The 14,868-nt window shown below is 41.0% G+C and overlaps 1 protein-coding gene across 4 annotated transcripts in view; it reads right to left on the bottom strand.

The window, feature by feature from the left end:
• fermt2 (FERM domain containing kindlin 2) overlaps positions 1 to 14,868 on the bottom strand; it is a 64,813-nt gene that overhangs the window by 21,975 nt on the left and 27,970 nt on the right. For all 4 annotated transcript variants that reach the window (XM_049597099.1, XM_049597100.1, XM_049597101.1 and 1 more), the window contains exon 4: positions 2,224 to 2,352. In XM_049597099.1, the coding sequence (XP_049453056.1) occupies positions 2,224 to 2,352 (129 nt within the window). The remainder of the gene's footprint in view (positions 1 to 2,223; positions 2,353 to 14,868) is intronic.

Genomic DNA, 14,868 nt, shown 5'->3' with positions numbered 1-14,868 from the left:
AGTATTTTCAGTCTACTGATTACTTTCTTGATTAATCCATTTATCATTTAGTCTACAAAATGTCAGGAGAAAAAAAACGCCTGTCACAATTTCCAGAGTGCAAGATGATGTCTTCAAATGTCTCTTTTTTTAAACAGCAATCCAAAACCTAAAGATAATAACTTTACAGTCATAAGAGACTAAAGATATGTGTCCACAGACCCGTCATTTCCATGCTTCCCATTCACTGTCTACGTTAGCAGCTGTGCAATGCATCCTGGTTGTGCTGCACTGCATTTCGAGAGACAGGGCATCTGCAACTCATTCGTCTAAAGTTGATTCTAGGCTACTTTACGCAAATTAGGGGTGTCCGGCGTGACTCACGGCCTCTGGAAACACCTGAAAACATTACTAAACTAACCGCTATTGATCTCAAACAAAGACTGATTGAGCAACTGCAAAGCTTATTTCTTGCCTAAAATGTTTTCAGAGACACATGTCGGTGAATTTTTTTCATAATATAAGAGAAAGTTGCCAATGGAGCCTCCATGATTGTCTGGTTTGAAATCCTGGAGCCGACAGCCCACATGACCAGAGACACGCACAGTAGGTGTCCAATGCTGGGAAGCAGCACATCTAAAAACGCCCCTGTGGACACGTACCATAAGAAAATCAGATAATATTCACATTAAAGAAGCTGGATTCTTGCATTTTTGCAATTTCTTGCTCAGAAATTACTCCAATAATTATGAAGTAATTATGGTCCATTTGTTGAATGACTAATTGATTAATCCACTAATCACTGCAGCTCCATATGAGATCAAAGTAATTCTAAAAGTGAAGTAAGACCATGGTGAGGTGCAGTGTGCCCTCCACCCTTCATCAGGAGTTTTGCAGAAGCTGTTTGCTGCACAGGAGAAGGCTGTGTCTCTGATTGCATCACTGCCTCTCTGCAAAACCTTGTGATTCCTATCAGGAGACCTGACCTAAGAGGCCAGCCCTTCCTCACAAGGGACGGAATAACGCCTTACAACTTGGCCATGAAATATACTCTGACTGTAGCATGTGATCTGATAGGGAGGACGCAGGAAGTGTGTGTGTGCTCACACACAGGAGAGTTGTGACAGTAAACAAATTCTGCAAATTCCTGTTGAATCTTTTTCTGCACCACCTAATGGTGTGACCACAGTCACCCACTGAAAACAAAATGCATCTGTACCAGAGGCATCGACGCAGCACGCCCTTGAAATGTAATGATGCAACTTTGGGTGTGATCGTCATGTGTTGCTCATAAAAACAAAGTTTTCTGTCACTCATTGCATTTCGACAGATGGGCAAATAGATGCTGCTAGCATGTCAGACGAATTATTTTTTTCTTGACACTGACCATTCACCAAGTTAACAATCGTTGTCAGCCCTCTTCCCACTCACATGAGAGTGCATATGCATGTTGAGCTGAGTCTAAGGAGCCAGCAGACGCACCAGAGGCCAAGGAAGAAGAGACTCATCACACAAAGAGTCCCATTCACCCTGTCTCATAGTGTTAGCAGTTTGGGTTAATGCTAACTCTGTGACAGCAGCACAGCCTGTTTTGTTCTGCTCCTCCCTGCTCACATGGTTGTAACTCTCCCATCACTGGCGGAAGGAGGGAGGGAGGGAGGGAAGAGGGCCAGTATAGCTGCAGTCGTGTAGCCTGGTTTGGGTTTAAAATGGCAGCGTGACCAACTATGTGTGGAATCTCAACCATTCTTCGTCCTCCCTGCCAAGGAGCTGGGAGCCAGGGCTGTGGATCCCATGCAGGCCTCAAACTCACACATTCATATTTGGTCACTAGAAGCAGGGTGCAGCAATCTGGAGTTATCTTAGTGGTTTTCGAACCACAGGCGTGATCAGGCTCAGAAAAAAAAGAATGGAGGACGCTCCATAGCAGCCAGTGGAACCTGTTATTCAACCTGCTGCTTGAGGGAAACGAGATTATTACGTTTCACAATGATATGCAAAAATAAAACCCAATGCTCCATAATTACTTGAAACTAGACCTTGAACCTAAGACAGAGAGTCGGCATGAGCCAACTCATCAGTTGATGCACATGCGAAGTGCAAAACGTACTTGTCTCTTTTTTATTTCAAGAAATAATATTGTTCCTTCCTGCTGCTGAAATATTTCAGAGCAAACACTGTAACAAGTGCCCTGGAGCCATAAATGCTTCATCTCCACGTAAGAGTTACAATCCGTCAGCTCACCTGATCCAGGGGTTAACAGCGGACCCTCCAGCTCCAGATCGTCCTCCTCTGCCTCCTCCAGCTTTTTCTTCTTCTTCTTGGGATCACGGGGCTTACGCAGTAGAGATAGCTCTTCTGGGTGGCGGATGTCTGGAGGAAGGGAAAGCAAGAAAGTTCAACTGATGTCACGTAAACACAACTTTGCCTCACAACAAAGCCAAGCCACTCAGGACACAGAGAAGTCACCAAAAACATACAGTGATTTAGGCTGTTTCAAAGTACAGGCTTTAAATGAACCACATGACCTCGCGCAGAGCGCACAGACAATGTGTAGAACTTGTGATGTAGGTGAATACAGTAACAATAAGGCAACTTAAAGGGGACCTACATATACAGGGTTCCTATACATCTTTACCAAAGACTTTCCAAATCTTTTCTGTAATATTTTGCCACATTTCCATGACTTCATTTAAATAGTTTAAAATAGGTAAACAGATCAGCAAGCCGAGCACATAAACGAGCGCTTAAACATGACATAAAATTGAGTGGGATTCCATCAGAATCCCATGACACGCCTGATTAAAAATAAAAGTAATAACTAAATTCAGTAAAACTTTATACAAATTGAAACAAGCTATAAAAATCAATACTTTCAATTTGCATTGAAGAGTTTTTTAATACTTTTAAAAGGGCCTTGATTTTTACCAAACTGATTCATCAACTTTTAGTGCTTTTCAAGACCACACGGACACCCTGTTTTTCCTTTAGCATGACTGGAGACTGACTAGGGGACTGGCTTCCCCTATGTCGTCAACGTCAAATGTTGATATATAGATATTAGGGCTGCAATGATTAGTCAACTAACCGATGACTAATCTGCTATTAAAATAATCTGTGACTATTTTGGAAGTCGACTAATCAGTTTGAGTCATTTTTCATAGAAACGTACTATAAAACTACCCCAAAATACTCTTATTGCAGCTTCTTACATTCAAATATTGGCAGCTTTACACACTCTCCCATGATGGTGAACTAAAACCCTTTGGCGTGAGTACGAAACAAGACACTAGATGACATAATTTTGGGATGTGGAAGAGACAGACCAACATTTTTCAACATTTTAACACATTTTTCGTTAAAATGATTAGTCGACTAATCGAAGAAATAATCGACAGATTTGTCAACAATGAAAATAATCCTTAGTTGCAGCCCTAACAGATATATATATGTATATAGGCTTTTTGGCCTTTATTTGATAGAACAGTGGTGGCATTAAAGTGGGAGAGAAGGAGGGTGACATGTAGCAGGGGGCTACAGGTCGTAGTCGAGCCTGTGGCCACTGTGGCAAGAATGTAGCCTTTGTCCATGGGGTGCCTGCTCTACCAGGCAGCGCCCCAGCTATGTATTATATTTGTTGTTCGAAATCCATACATCATTAAACACACACTTCCCAATTCTTTGCGGCTAAAAAACTGCTAGCACTAGCTAACTTTAATCACTCATTAGACATTTCTGCCACCAACCAGCTGCGTACACATATCATGTGATACTACTGACATGTCAGTGGTCACCAAGTGCATTTCTAGACGTAAAATTAGTAATACGGGTAAAGTATTCATGTAACGTAAGACATGTTTTGGTATTTTCATAACCATATTTAAAACATAAACTTTTCCAAACGTTCTGATAATCCTAAACCATTTACAAGCCTGGAAAACAGTTTTTCTAATTCCATAACTTTTCCAGCAATTTCATGACTATGGGAACCCTTGGGAAATTGTTAAAATGTCAGATGTTCATATTAAACATGGACAAAGTTTCAAATGATGAGGGAAACATATGTAAAAGTAATCCTTGTGACCAAAGACCTCAGGCTTCAGACCATTCTGAATACAACTGTGTTTCTACTTTGGCTACAAGCTGAGGCCTTTTATGAGAGATTTCTTTGTAAGGTCATCTGCTCCAGGCATGCTACTGTGTTTACATTACATAGCCTACCCTGCTACATTTAGCCACATGCTAACCTCAGGGAATCTTTAATTTCTGTCTGATTTTATATCATATTCCTGATGGAACATGTCCAGTTGTAAAGATTTTTAAGCTTTTATTGGTTATTTTCAACAGTAGAAAAAGCCGCTCTACTCCTTTACAGTCAAGACCCAGAAACACTGACCAATCAGAGCAGTCCGGGCTCTTTCTGAAAGAGACAGACGCTAAAACGGAGCATTAGGTGTTCCAGCATGGACAGTATGAGAAAAATAAAGTGTTTTTTGAACATTAAATCAAGTAAACATGTTCTAGTAGAAACTAAAAATACAAGTATGAACCTGAAAATGAGCAAAATACATCCTCTTTGAATTGAAAAAATGCTAGGGTAAGAAAGGAGAATAGTAAGAGAAAGCAAAGAGTCTGAGGAGATGGGTATGAATTGTAGACAGCTGTGCACATGAGTGGTGGAAAATTGCAAATCCCTTTTCTCAGGGCCCCAACAAATCTTGCTTTAACTGTAATCCCCAACTGAGACAGGGCAGACACAACCTCTATCTCCTTCTTACCCTCCTACCTCCGACTACTCCTCTCACACACTATTCGGTTACTGTTGGCGCATAATAGGACGGCACAGCTTTCACAAAATCACCAAAAAATCATCCTTGAAGATAGAGAGACACCATAAATGAAACCTATCAGTGTGTGAGCTGTGTGCAAAGATCCCAATCAGACAGTGAGACACCACAGTGAATATAATGACTAAAACAGAGCAGACTCTCTCCCCGGCTTCTCTACCCTCTGCTAACTCCCTCCCTCAGGCTCAGAGGCCAGGGAACCATCACTCAGCAGCAGCAATGATGTTTTAAGATGGGCTTAGGGATAGTTCTGATGTAGTACTGAAATGGCCAGGATGTGTCAGGACAACAATAGATGGTGCAAGTCTGAAAGTGAGCACATCTGGAACCTCAGCTGGATGTAGTTGTCCCAAGATTCCATATAAATCAATTAAGCGAGATGATATCTGAGAGCCTCGTGTCATTTTTTGCACTGTTGAAAAAAAAATTTCATTTTCTTATATCCACTGATATAAATCTCTCTCTCTCTCTCTTTTTTTTTTTAAAGATGAAGGATTGGAAAGGTGTTGCAGACTGATTGAAGAGGGTGTTGAGGAAAGCACGAGCAGGAGGGGAGAGAGAAGGTCTTGGCTTGGTGAGAAAGCTTGTTTGGTTTGTGTAACTAAAGCAAAAGCATTCCAGGAGTTTTAAGAACTACCAGATGGGAGCTCGCCCTCTCTCCCTCTCACTCTCTCTGCCTCCCTTCTCCTTCGTTCTCGCTCGGCTGCAGAGGTGAAGCACAATCCCTGTGCCCTTATACAGCCATGTGAGTTGCAGGCGTGCTGCCGAGCTTTAGCCCCACTGAGCTGTGGCGAGGAGGCCAACACACACAGTTGAGTGTGTATCAAACTGTGTGTACGTGAGCCGGACTGTGTCTCTTGGTGAGGCATTGCAGAGTCATGTGGCGTTTTACTACTTACTGCTCGTTCTTATGAAGTCATTGTCACCAACACCAAGGAACTTATGCTGCAATGCAATGTTCTCTGAACTAAGAAAAAAACAACCTCAGACACGGAAAAGTGCGAGGAAAAGGTCATTTAACTCGAAATTCCAAGAACCGACGCTTCATCTAACCTGAGTTTGCCAATATCAACACACACATGACGTCACAGCAACATGGCGGTGCACCCAATTTTTGCTTTACTTTTGTGCTGCAACAGTGTAGCTGCACTTCCATTCAGTCTATCTGTATTTCATAGATGTCTTCGCGAGCATGCGGAACCCCGTCTCCACCCACAGCAAAACTAATGCACATAAGTTTTACAACTTGATGCTGTTGGCTATGGTTCAAACTATTACGCACGGCACCCGTTCACACAGCTTTAAGCTGTTTTTTGAATGAGGAAAGATGAGTTGGACAGTTGACCTATTTCACATACCATTTCTCTACGCTGATGATGCTGTGGTGATTAATGGAGGTCTTCTGTAGATGCTTGTGAAGCTCAGAGACCCGATATACAAACAGCAGTTTGAAGGGGTCATCTAAGGCCATTTTCTCATGTCAACTCCGGACATTGTCCCGAGTGTGTGACATATGTCTCTTTCACACATGTAGCACACAACAGGAGACTGTCAATGTCAGAAGCATTCTCACCTACTGGAAATACTCCTTATGGTTTGGGTGAGGGGTGGCGCCTGGATAAAGCATGCAGGAGGCAGGACATGATGCTTATCCTCCTGAGACCCTGTGTCCTCATATCAGGACACCACATTTTGGGTTTTCTTGACCTTATAATTCATTCTACTTAACTTAGACCTGTTGCCCTCACTTGTGGACACTTTTTGTGCCATCTAAGAGTAGCAAAATAATCTATGTAAAAACATGATGGCAACCATCTCCGCCTAGCCTGCAGCCGATCCCAACACAAAAGTGGACAAGGTCTAAAACCTGATCACATTTTATGGTTGAAACTTGTTTATTTATGATTAATAATGTTTGTAGTTTGATATGGCAACAAATTTGACGTCCTCGTTTGAGGATATTGCGACTTAATTAATGCTGACAATGTTTTGTTTTTTATACTTATCGGATGCTACTGATCCCAAATAGCTAGGAGAAAATAAAAATGCATACCATCAAAAGTTCGGGTCTCAGGAGGATATTACATGGTGGTCACATAGCTAGTTCATAATTTGGTCATTAACAACCTAGTCTCTTGACGTTCCTTAAATCTGTCTGATGATTTCGGCCTTGGCCCTTATGGACAAAAGTGCCTGGATGCCATCATCTCTCTGGTAGAAATTTTTATTGTCATGTCAATGTTCCTTGTTCTTCACCCGCAGGCGTTAGACAATTACTTGCTCTATTCATACATGGGATCAATCAGACATTACACAGACTTAGTTCTAGGGAGCTGGCAAGATAAAGTCCGTTTAATGTCCGATCCAACTGATTCAGACATTTGCGCTCTCAATGTTAAGATCATTTTGGGCTTGTAGTACATGTGTGAAAGGGGCTCTTGTTTTTCCGAGCAGAGACACTGGATTGGAAGTCGGAAATACCAACTCAGAATTATCGACTTCAGACTTGCAATGGATTGCACCTCTATCTACAGGGCAAATTTCTACTAAGCAAGACCAATCTGACACATAATTAAACTAATATCATCATAAGCATAACATCCATTTATTATTTCCATGGAACAGTTGCTTCCTGACATATTTTAGCCCTCTATGGATCAAAAGTGTGGCTCAAAAGCAAAAATTTTGGTCACAAAATGCTCATGAAACCATTACTTAATGGGGTAAAAATCCATTTTCTGTGACAGGTTTAGGATCCATTATCAGAGGAGGAAAACATTCCTGTAAAAGTAATATTTTAGGTGTCTCTACTGAATCGCCTGGAATTGAGAGAAGTGGGAAATGGGTGGGTGGGGTAAAGAAAATGACTGATGTGTGTTTGTCATTATTCCCATGAAGGGAATGAGGTGTTAGCATGTCTGCTAAAGTATTAGTGCTATCAAAAACATAGAGATAAAGATGACTAAGTCAGGCTAAGGGGAAAATATAAGACAACGCTCCACTTGTATTTTTCAGACGGGTAAGTGCTACAGTAAATTTCTGCTGACATTTTCAGTTGAGTGTTGAATTGTATGTTTATAGTGATAATTTCAGAATCATGATCTGTGGGAAAGACTGCTCCTACGCTCACCACATAGTTGTGGCCGGTGTCAGCAGGAGGAGGAAGGGTGAGTGATGGTTAAGAGTGCTTACAAAAGCTCCGTTGATTTCCATTAGCAGAAATGACACCTTAGACAATAAGACCCCGATCCTCCATCCTGCAGACATGTGGCAGTAACCAGGCCTCGAGCCAGCGGAGAAGAGTTGACTGAAAGCCAGCTGGACTTGCGAGATCTACTCCTTGGAACACATGATTCACTGCAGTGAGTAAGGCCAGCCGCAGAAGAATCACAAACACCGTCACAGTCTAATTTTACAGCACTAAAGTTTACCGTACAAACTGTTTGAGACCCTACATGGACAAAATAAAAAAAATTAAAGAGGGGTGATTTCACCTTCTGTTTCTCCCTACGTACTTCTTAACATTACTGAGAGGTAGTTATGGGCTGCATGGCTGATTGATCAGTACTCAAGAGCTATAAATCAAGCATTTGTTCCAGGGAGGACTGAATAAATACAGCGCTGAAATATGACTCACATAGTCTCAGTCAGATGGGAAACAGATAATAATATAAAAATGTAAATGGCATGGATATTTTATATGTAAAGAATTTAGCGGATGATAAGAAAAGTGAAGTTAAATATTTGTACAGGTAGGGAAAAACCATCTATTCACTTCAATACTGCTATTTTTCTTTTTACAATATTCTAATTGAGTTTTTTAATGTCTGATCTCTTTAATTCAACCGCGGAAGTGTAAGGGTGTTGCCACTTTTGTTGTGGTAATCTACACGTAATGAAGGGTCATATCCTTTTCAAGATAAACAAATCTGATGCAAGAAAGCAGAAAATGGCAAACAGTCTGAGAACATGGACCTTCAGCTGCTCTAATAGTGACACAAATTCAGCCAAGCCAGCGCAAACTTCCTTCCAGATCAGCAAACATAAAGTTACTGCTGTTACACAGATTAGACCCAGTCCGCTGTGAACCCCAGCGCTGGAGTTTGCACCAGCTGAAATTGTGTTGCCAAAGCCTCAACTGAGTTTCCACCTCTTCTCCTCCCAGTGAATAGTGTCCTATACCAGTGGTTCCCAACTTGTCCAGCCACAGGGTCCAGATTTCTCCTTAGTCATTGGTTCAAAGTCCACACAGTTTAATATATTGAGTGTCATACTTGTGTTTGGCCATGTTGTCCAGCTAGTTTGCTGTCTCTGTCAAGTAGCTATCCATTACTCACTCACTCTACAGCAGGAAACGGCACTTCAAAATAAAAGCTCTGTGCCGGAAACTTATTGTACTTAAAAATTAAGTGTCTTTTACAAACTTGACATGTTTGTGAGTCACTTATGGTCCGTTCAGAGTGGACCCTTGACCCATTTGTCGGGAACCACTGTCTCATACAGCAGCGGGGAGAGACAGAGGGACGATGGGGTTCACTAGCACGCTAATACTCCTCTCATTTGTGGTTTGATAAAGACAGAGAGAGCAGGAGCTTGGCAAGCATCTGAGCATCTCAATGAGCCAAGCACAGCTCTGCAGTAGAATAAGATTTTACCGATTTTAAATCCTAAAAAAAAAGAAAAAAAAAGAAAAAAGAAAATCAATAGGTGGCTGTCAGTGTTGATATTGTAGCAGCCGCCACAAATACATCAATATGTGAAAAACACTGCAAGCTTTATTAGCAAGCTAGCTGAATGTAGCAGTTAATAAAATTCTTAAAAGAAGACCGTAAAAACAGTTATTAGTTTATTTCCAGATTTTCTATGCAGTATATGATGCTGCTGAAATAAAAGTCAAAGACAGAGTGACATGAGATGCTCATTTCTTTTGGAGATATGTCTTACGATAAACAGCTATGACAAATATATGATTTAACTTTTTCCCATGGTCTAGTTTAAAAAAAATGAACAAAAATTGCAATAAATCTTCATTTTGAATCATAATACTTGCAGAATTGTACTACATAAAAATTGCAATATTAATCGGCACCCCAGTATCAAACTGGGAGAAAAGCATATCACCTCAGCTCTTGGTTTCTGGCAGTTAGAGTGCGTTGCTGTGACTCAGTGCCATCATATAGATCACTTTTGATATTTTTTTGTTCTAGCTTTAAGAAAAATTAAAAATAAAAAGACCTCAGCTACTTAGTGTCAGATGTTCTCTTCATCTGTCAGACTGGCTGTTACAAAAGGTGCTAAAAGGCCACTCAAGGAAGGATAATAATGCATTTAAATTTAGGGGTTGGAGCTGAGGCCAAACCACACTCCTCCTGTGTTGTGACAACAGTAGCCAGCTCACCCGGGCCAGTCAAGCAGACCGCAGGCTGATGTGCCATAAATCTGCTGGACCAAAACGATAAAGCAACAGTCCCACACAAATCTAAAAAGCTTTTAGGAGGACAGAGACCAAACACATCACTGCAATACACCTCGTCAACTGTCAACGCCGTTCTTCAAGCTCCTCCTGTGTTCTTTACGTCCCTGGATATTGACAAACATGCTCTGAATCACTTTCCTTTCCTGTCTGTTCATCCATTTCTCTGGTTGTTTATTTGACTCACTGTAACGTTTCGGTGCTGACAGATGCTAATAGTTACATACGTTGCTGCTGCCCCATGCATATTCCAGAGAATACTTCTTTATTGTCTCAGTTTTCCCACACATGCTCGCAAGAAGTGCTTACTAAAAACCACAGCGCTTAAGTGAAGCAGCCTGACTCTTGTTACCCTGAAGTGGTGCTTTGCTGAGAGAGGCAGCCTCTTTTTTGTTCCACCTCAGGCCCCCAGGTCCGCAGTCATGTGTTAGTCAGTTGTGGAGAGAGTACATTTTGTGTGCTAGCTCACAGGAAGAGTAAAACAGCCTACTGTTGGAGGGAGGAGGTGTATGAGTGTATTTAATGTGTTGGAAGTGATTCCAGGTTGTCTAGACGGGACAAGCTCATGTCTGACTGTGACTCTTCACTGGGAAAATTAGGCTCTACAAAAGCCAGAAGGCCCAGTTCAGTGCCATTCTTTTTTTTCTCAAATACAGCTCTGATGTTTTGCACTTCATATAACATTTTAAAGCTGAAATACTGAGTCAAATAATTAATTAGAGGTCTAGTGTGTAGGATTCAGTGGCACTGAGTGATGAAGTTCCATAACTGATACCTCTCCTGTGAGTCAAGCTTGTAGGAGGACTATGGTAGCTGATGCGAAAATGGGAATATGCGAATGCCCTTATCTAGAGCCGGTGTTTGATTTGTACATTCTGGGCTATAGTAGAACAACATGGTGGACTCCGTGGAAGAGGCTCCCTATGTGGATATAAACGTTCACTCTAGTGTGATGAAAACACAGTGGTTCTTATTTTCAGGTGATAATTAACTGTACTAATGAAAATACTCTTAAGGAATCCCCTTAATCCTACACACTCAACCTTTAATGTTACTTTTTGATCACCTAATAATCACATATTCATTTATCTAGTAAAATATTGCAAAGTATTTGTTGGTTTCAGCTTCTCAAACGCAAAGATTTGCTGTTTTTCTTGGTTTTATCATTTATCATTATCACAAAACCAGCCAAGTAATGATGTCAGCTTTGGCTTCAGAAAATTGGGACAGGCATTTTTGATTATTTCCTGATGTTTTAGTTGCAGCCCTACAACATATCCACACTATAACCCATCACTATAGCTGACACCTTCTTAACAAGGTTATTATAGTTAATTAAAACTAAACTAAAAACTAAAACAAGTTAACTGAAATAAAAAGAAAACGACACTTAAAAATTAAACTTCTACTTGATAGGTGTGTGTGTTTTTCTATTTATCTATTTTTCCTTGTTTTTTGCCTTCATTTGACTTTTATCGATTGATTTTCTTTCTCTTTCTTTTTTTGTTTGTGACAGCAAGGTTGTTACTCCTGCTGGTATTCAAGGTGGTTTACATTATGGAAAAGGTGGTTCTGTAAATATTCTGTAATGGAGGTCTATGAAACTGGGGCTGGAACATAATAAAAAAAAAAAAAAGAAAACTAACTGAAATGATATCGTATACTTACAAAACTAACTAAAAAATACACATTTGGCAAATATCTTTGCCAATTTGGTCAAATTTGTCAACACTACTAACATGAGGAGGCATTGCTGCATGTTTTTTGAGGCTGGGATGTCTACAAAACCGTAAGTCAATTATCTTCACACAGTGTTGTGTTTCTATTGTATTAAATATTTTTAACTTCTTAAATCTTGCCGTGACCAATAGCCCCCATATTACAATAAAAAACTAATACTAAAACTAATAAAAACTAAACTGAAACTTGAGATGCTGCGATACCATTTTCTCCTTCCTGATTCTGATTCTTGAATTTCTGTATTGGCTGACACCAAGTACTGATCAGATACTAATCCTGAATGGATTTATGATTGCTATCGTTGCTGTATGGCATGGCTTAGTGAAACCCTTTGTAAAACATGAAAACAAAGAATGATTGCCGTAGAACTTTCTCTTCTTATCTAGTTTGACTTTTTGCTGACAGCTTTTTTTTTTCAGAAATCAATTCTTCTTTCAAGCTCTCAAACACTAGTTGTCAGTGGGTGCACAGCACAACTTACTGTGTGTACAACTCTGTTTAAGAGCAGCAAAAATGTATTCCCTGGTAAAGCTTTTATCCTGGTGTGAAACTACTGAAAAGTTTATTGGTTGATTACGTGGTATCGGATCAGTGCCTTGACTTGCGTACTTGCTGATACCTGATCCAGCATCTTAGGCAGTATCAGAGGCATTTTCAATATGGGTATTGGTATGCAACAACCCTAACTAAATCTAAACATCTTGAAAGACTAAAAACTAAACTGAAACAAGCAAACCCACTGAGCGCAATCGAAAACAAAAATTGAAAAACAAAATCGAAATAAAAACTAATGAAAAACACAAAACCATTATGACTCTGACTCTTAAGGCTTCATAAATCACACAAACTTGGGTTCCGAGAATTCTCTGAATTGTTGACAGAGTTCAAAAAATGTTATCTTGCAGCTAAAAGTGGAAAATCCCTAATGCAGAGTAGCACAGGATGTGAGAGCTGCCAAATGTAATCAGAGGTCAAAACAGGAGTGGAACTGAGTGATTTTTCGTGTATTTCAGTGCATCAACCTTTTGCTGAGTCCTCTCGGTTCCCAGCCAGCCCAGATGGACTGTGTCTGTGTCGGAAGCACAGCTGCCACGGCCATGGGAGAAGAACAGCGGTGATAATTGGTTTTATACCTCTAACTTGGGGTGTTATGTTGATTTTCTATGCTTTTCCCACTGTATGGGATGCTCACTGCCGGAGTTTTGAGTTGTGCTAAAGAGGCTGAGGCGCATACTGTGTGTTAATATCACAAAATAAGAGCCAGAATAATAATATAACAGCATGATATCATTCTGAAACTGTACAGTGTAACAACAAAAAGAAACTACAGAGGATTAAAACAGCCAAATACTACGCTGGAGGACTGAACTGCTTTGGAACAGGAAATAGCTTCTGTGTGACCAACTGACTGGATACGCCACAGCAAAAAAAAAAAAAAAAAAGACTCCAAATAAATTAGTATGGGAAAAAGAACCGGGGCCAAAGGTGAGGTGCACATCCCTGAAAAAAAAAAAAACCTCCACCGACTTCCAGTATGTCTGCCCCTCCCTTTCTGCTGTCTGGAGCGAAGGCCAGTTGGACGGGCCTCATCTCTTCCTGTCCCATCTGATTCTCTGTGCTGCACAGCTTACAGGGAGTCAGCAGAAAATATGCACAGGAAATTGTAAAACTCAAAGTTGCCCAGATAACAAAAAATGAAATGCTTCCAGGCCAAGTCAGCTGTAAGTCAGCTGTCATACCCACAGTTACGGTTAGGAACGTCACAGCTGTTCATTAGCATGAGTTCTGCTTTTTGCGAGAAATAATGCACAGTGAGCGGAAGGACTTCACACCGAGGGGCCCTTTACAGCCACCGTACAACATCTTGCGACATCCTGGCACGTGCCATGTCAGCCAAAAGCAATTTGTCCTGAATTCCTACAAAGCTGAAATAAGATTTATTACAGAAGCAGCGGACACATTCCTAACAAGGCCTGAGAGGCTACAGGCCTGCATCTCCCCCTGCTCCCTGTCTCTGTTCTCAAAAACAGCCTCTTTGTATATTTACACTAACTAAAATGTGCTATTTGTTCTTTTCACTTCACAGGACTGTGTCCTCTGACCCAGTCGCCTGTTGAAGAAATAAAAACCTCTATTCCTGCCAAACTGCAAACGAGGTCGACTGCTACCTGTAAGGGCCAATAAAAACAGGAGAGCTGCCACTGGAGCTCCTGATCCCTTCTGCTGAACACAGTCCAGTGACAAAGTCACAACAGGTGTGCTATAACCCTGCCTGATGGAAGCATTTTTATTGCTGGGGGTTCTCCAAACCTGCAAACCCTACTGGAGACAGTGACTAGGAGACAGGGGCAAGGGCCGAGGTCTGAGCTAAGGAAAAGTGGGCGTTGGCAGGGCAGAGGTCACTGGGGTCCAGAGTGTGACCTCTGAAAGGTCATAGTAAAGCCAGTGATGATGGATATCGATACAATATGTGTGACCCTTGGGTACAGCTTACACCATGGGGGACAGTTAAATTTGGACATGATATTAGCAGGGCTGGGTACTGAACTTCCATACTTTTATGGCACAGACTGAATGGCTTTGATGCTCTTGAGTATCAAAAAATGCCCTGTCATTCAGTACCACATTTTGATACCTAGGGACTAAATCTCATCAGTGTCAGCTAGAGGTCGACTGATATGGATTTTTTATGGCCGATGCCGATACCAATGTTTTGCCCTCAGCCTCAGCCGATGATCGATATGTACTGCTGATTTTTTTTTTTTTGAGCCAATATTTGGGGCCGATACTGTTTTTTCTCCCTCTATTTGCATGATAGAAATGTCACAA

Source organism: Epinephelus fuscoguttatus, linkage group LG14, assembly GCF_011397635.1.
Source record: "Epinephelus fuscoguttatus linkage group LG14, E.fuscoguttatus.final_Chr_v1".
Taxonomy (NCBI): Eukaryota; Metazoa; Chordata; class Actinopteri; order Perciformes; family Serranidae; genus Epinephelus; species Epinephelus fuscoguttatus.
This window is presented reverse-complemented; position numbering and strand designations above follow the sequence as displayed.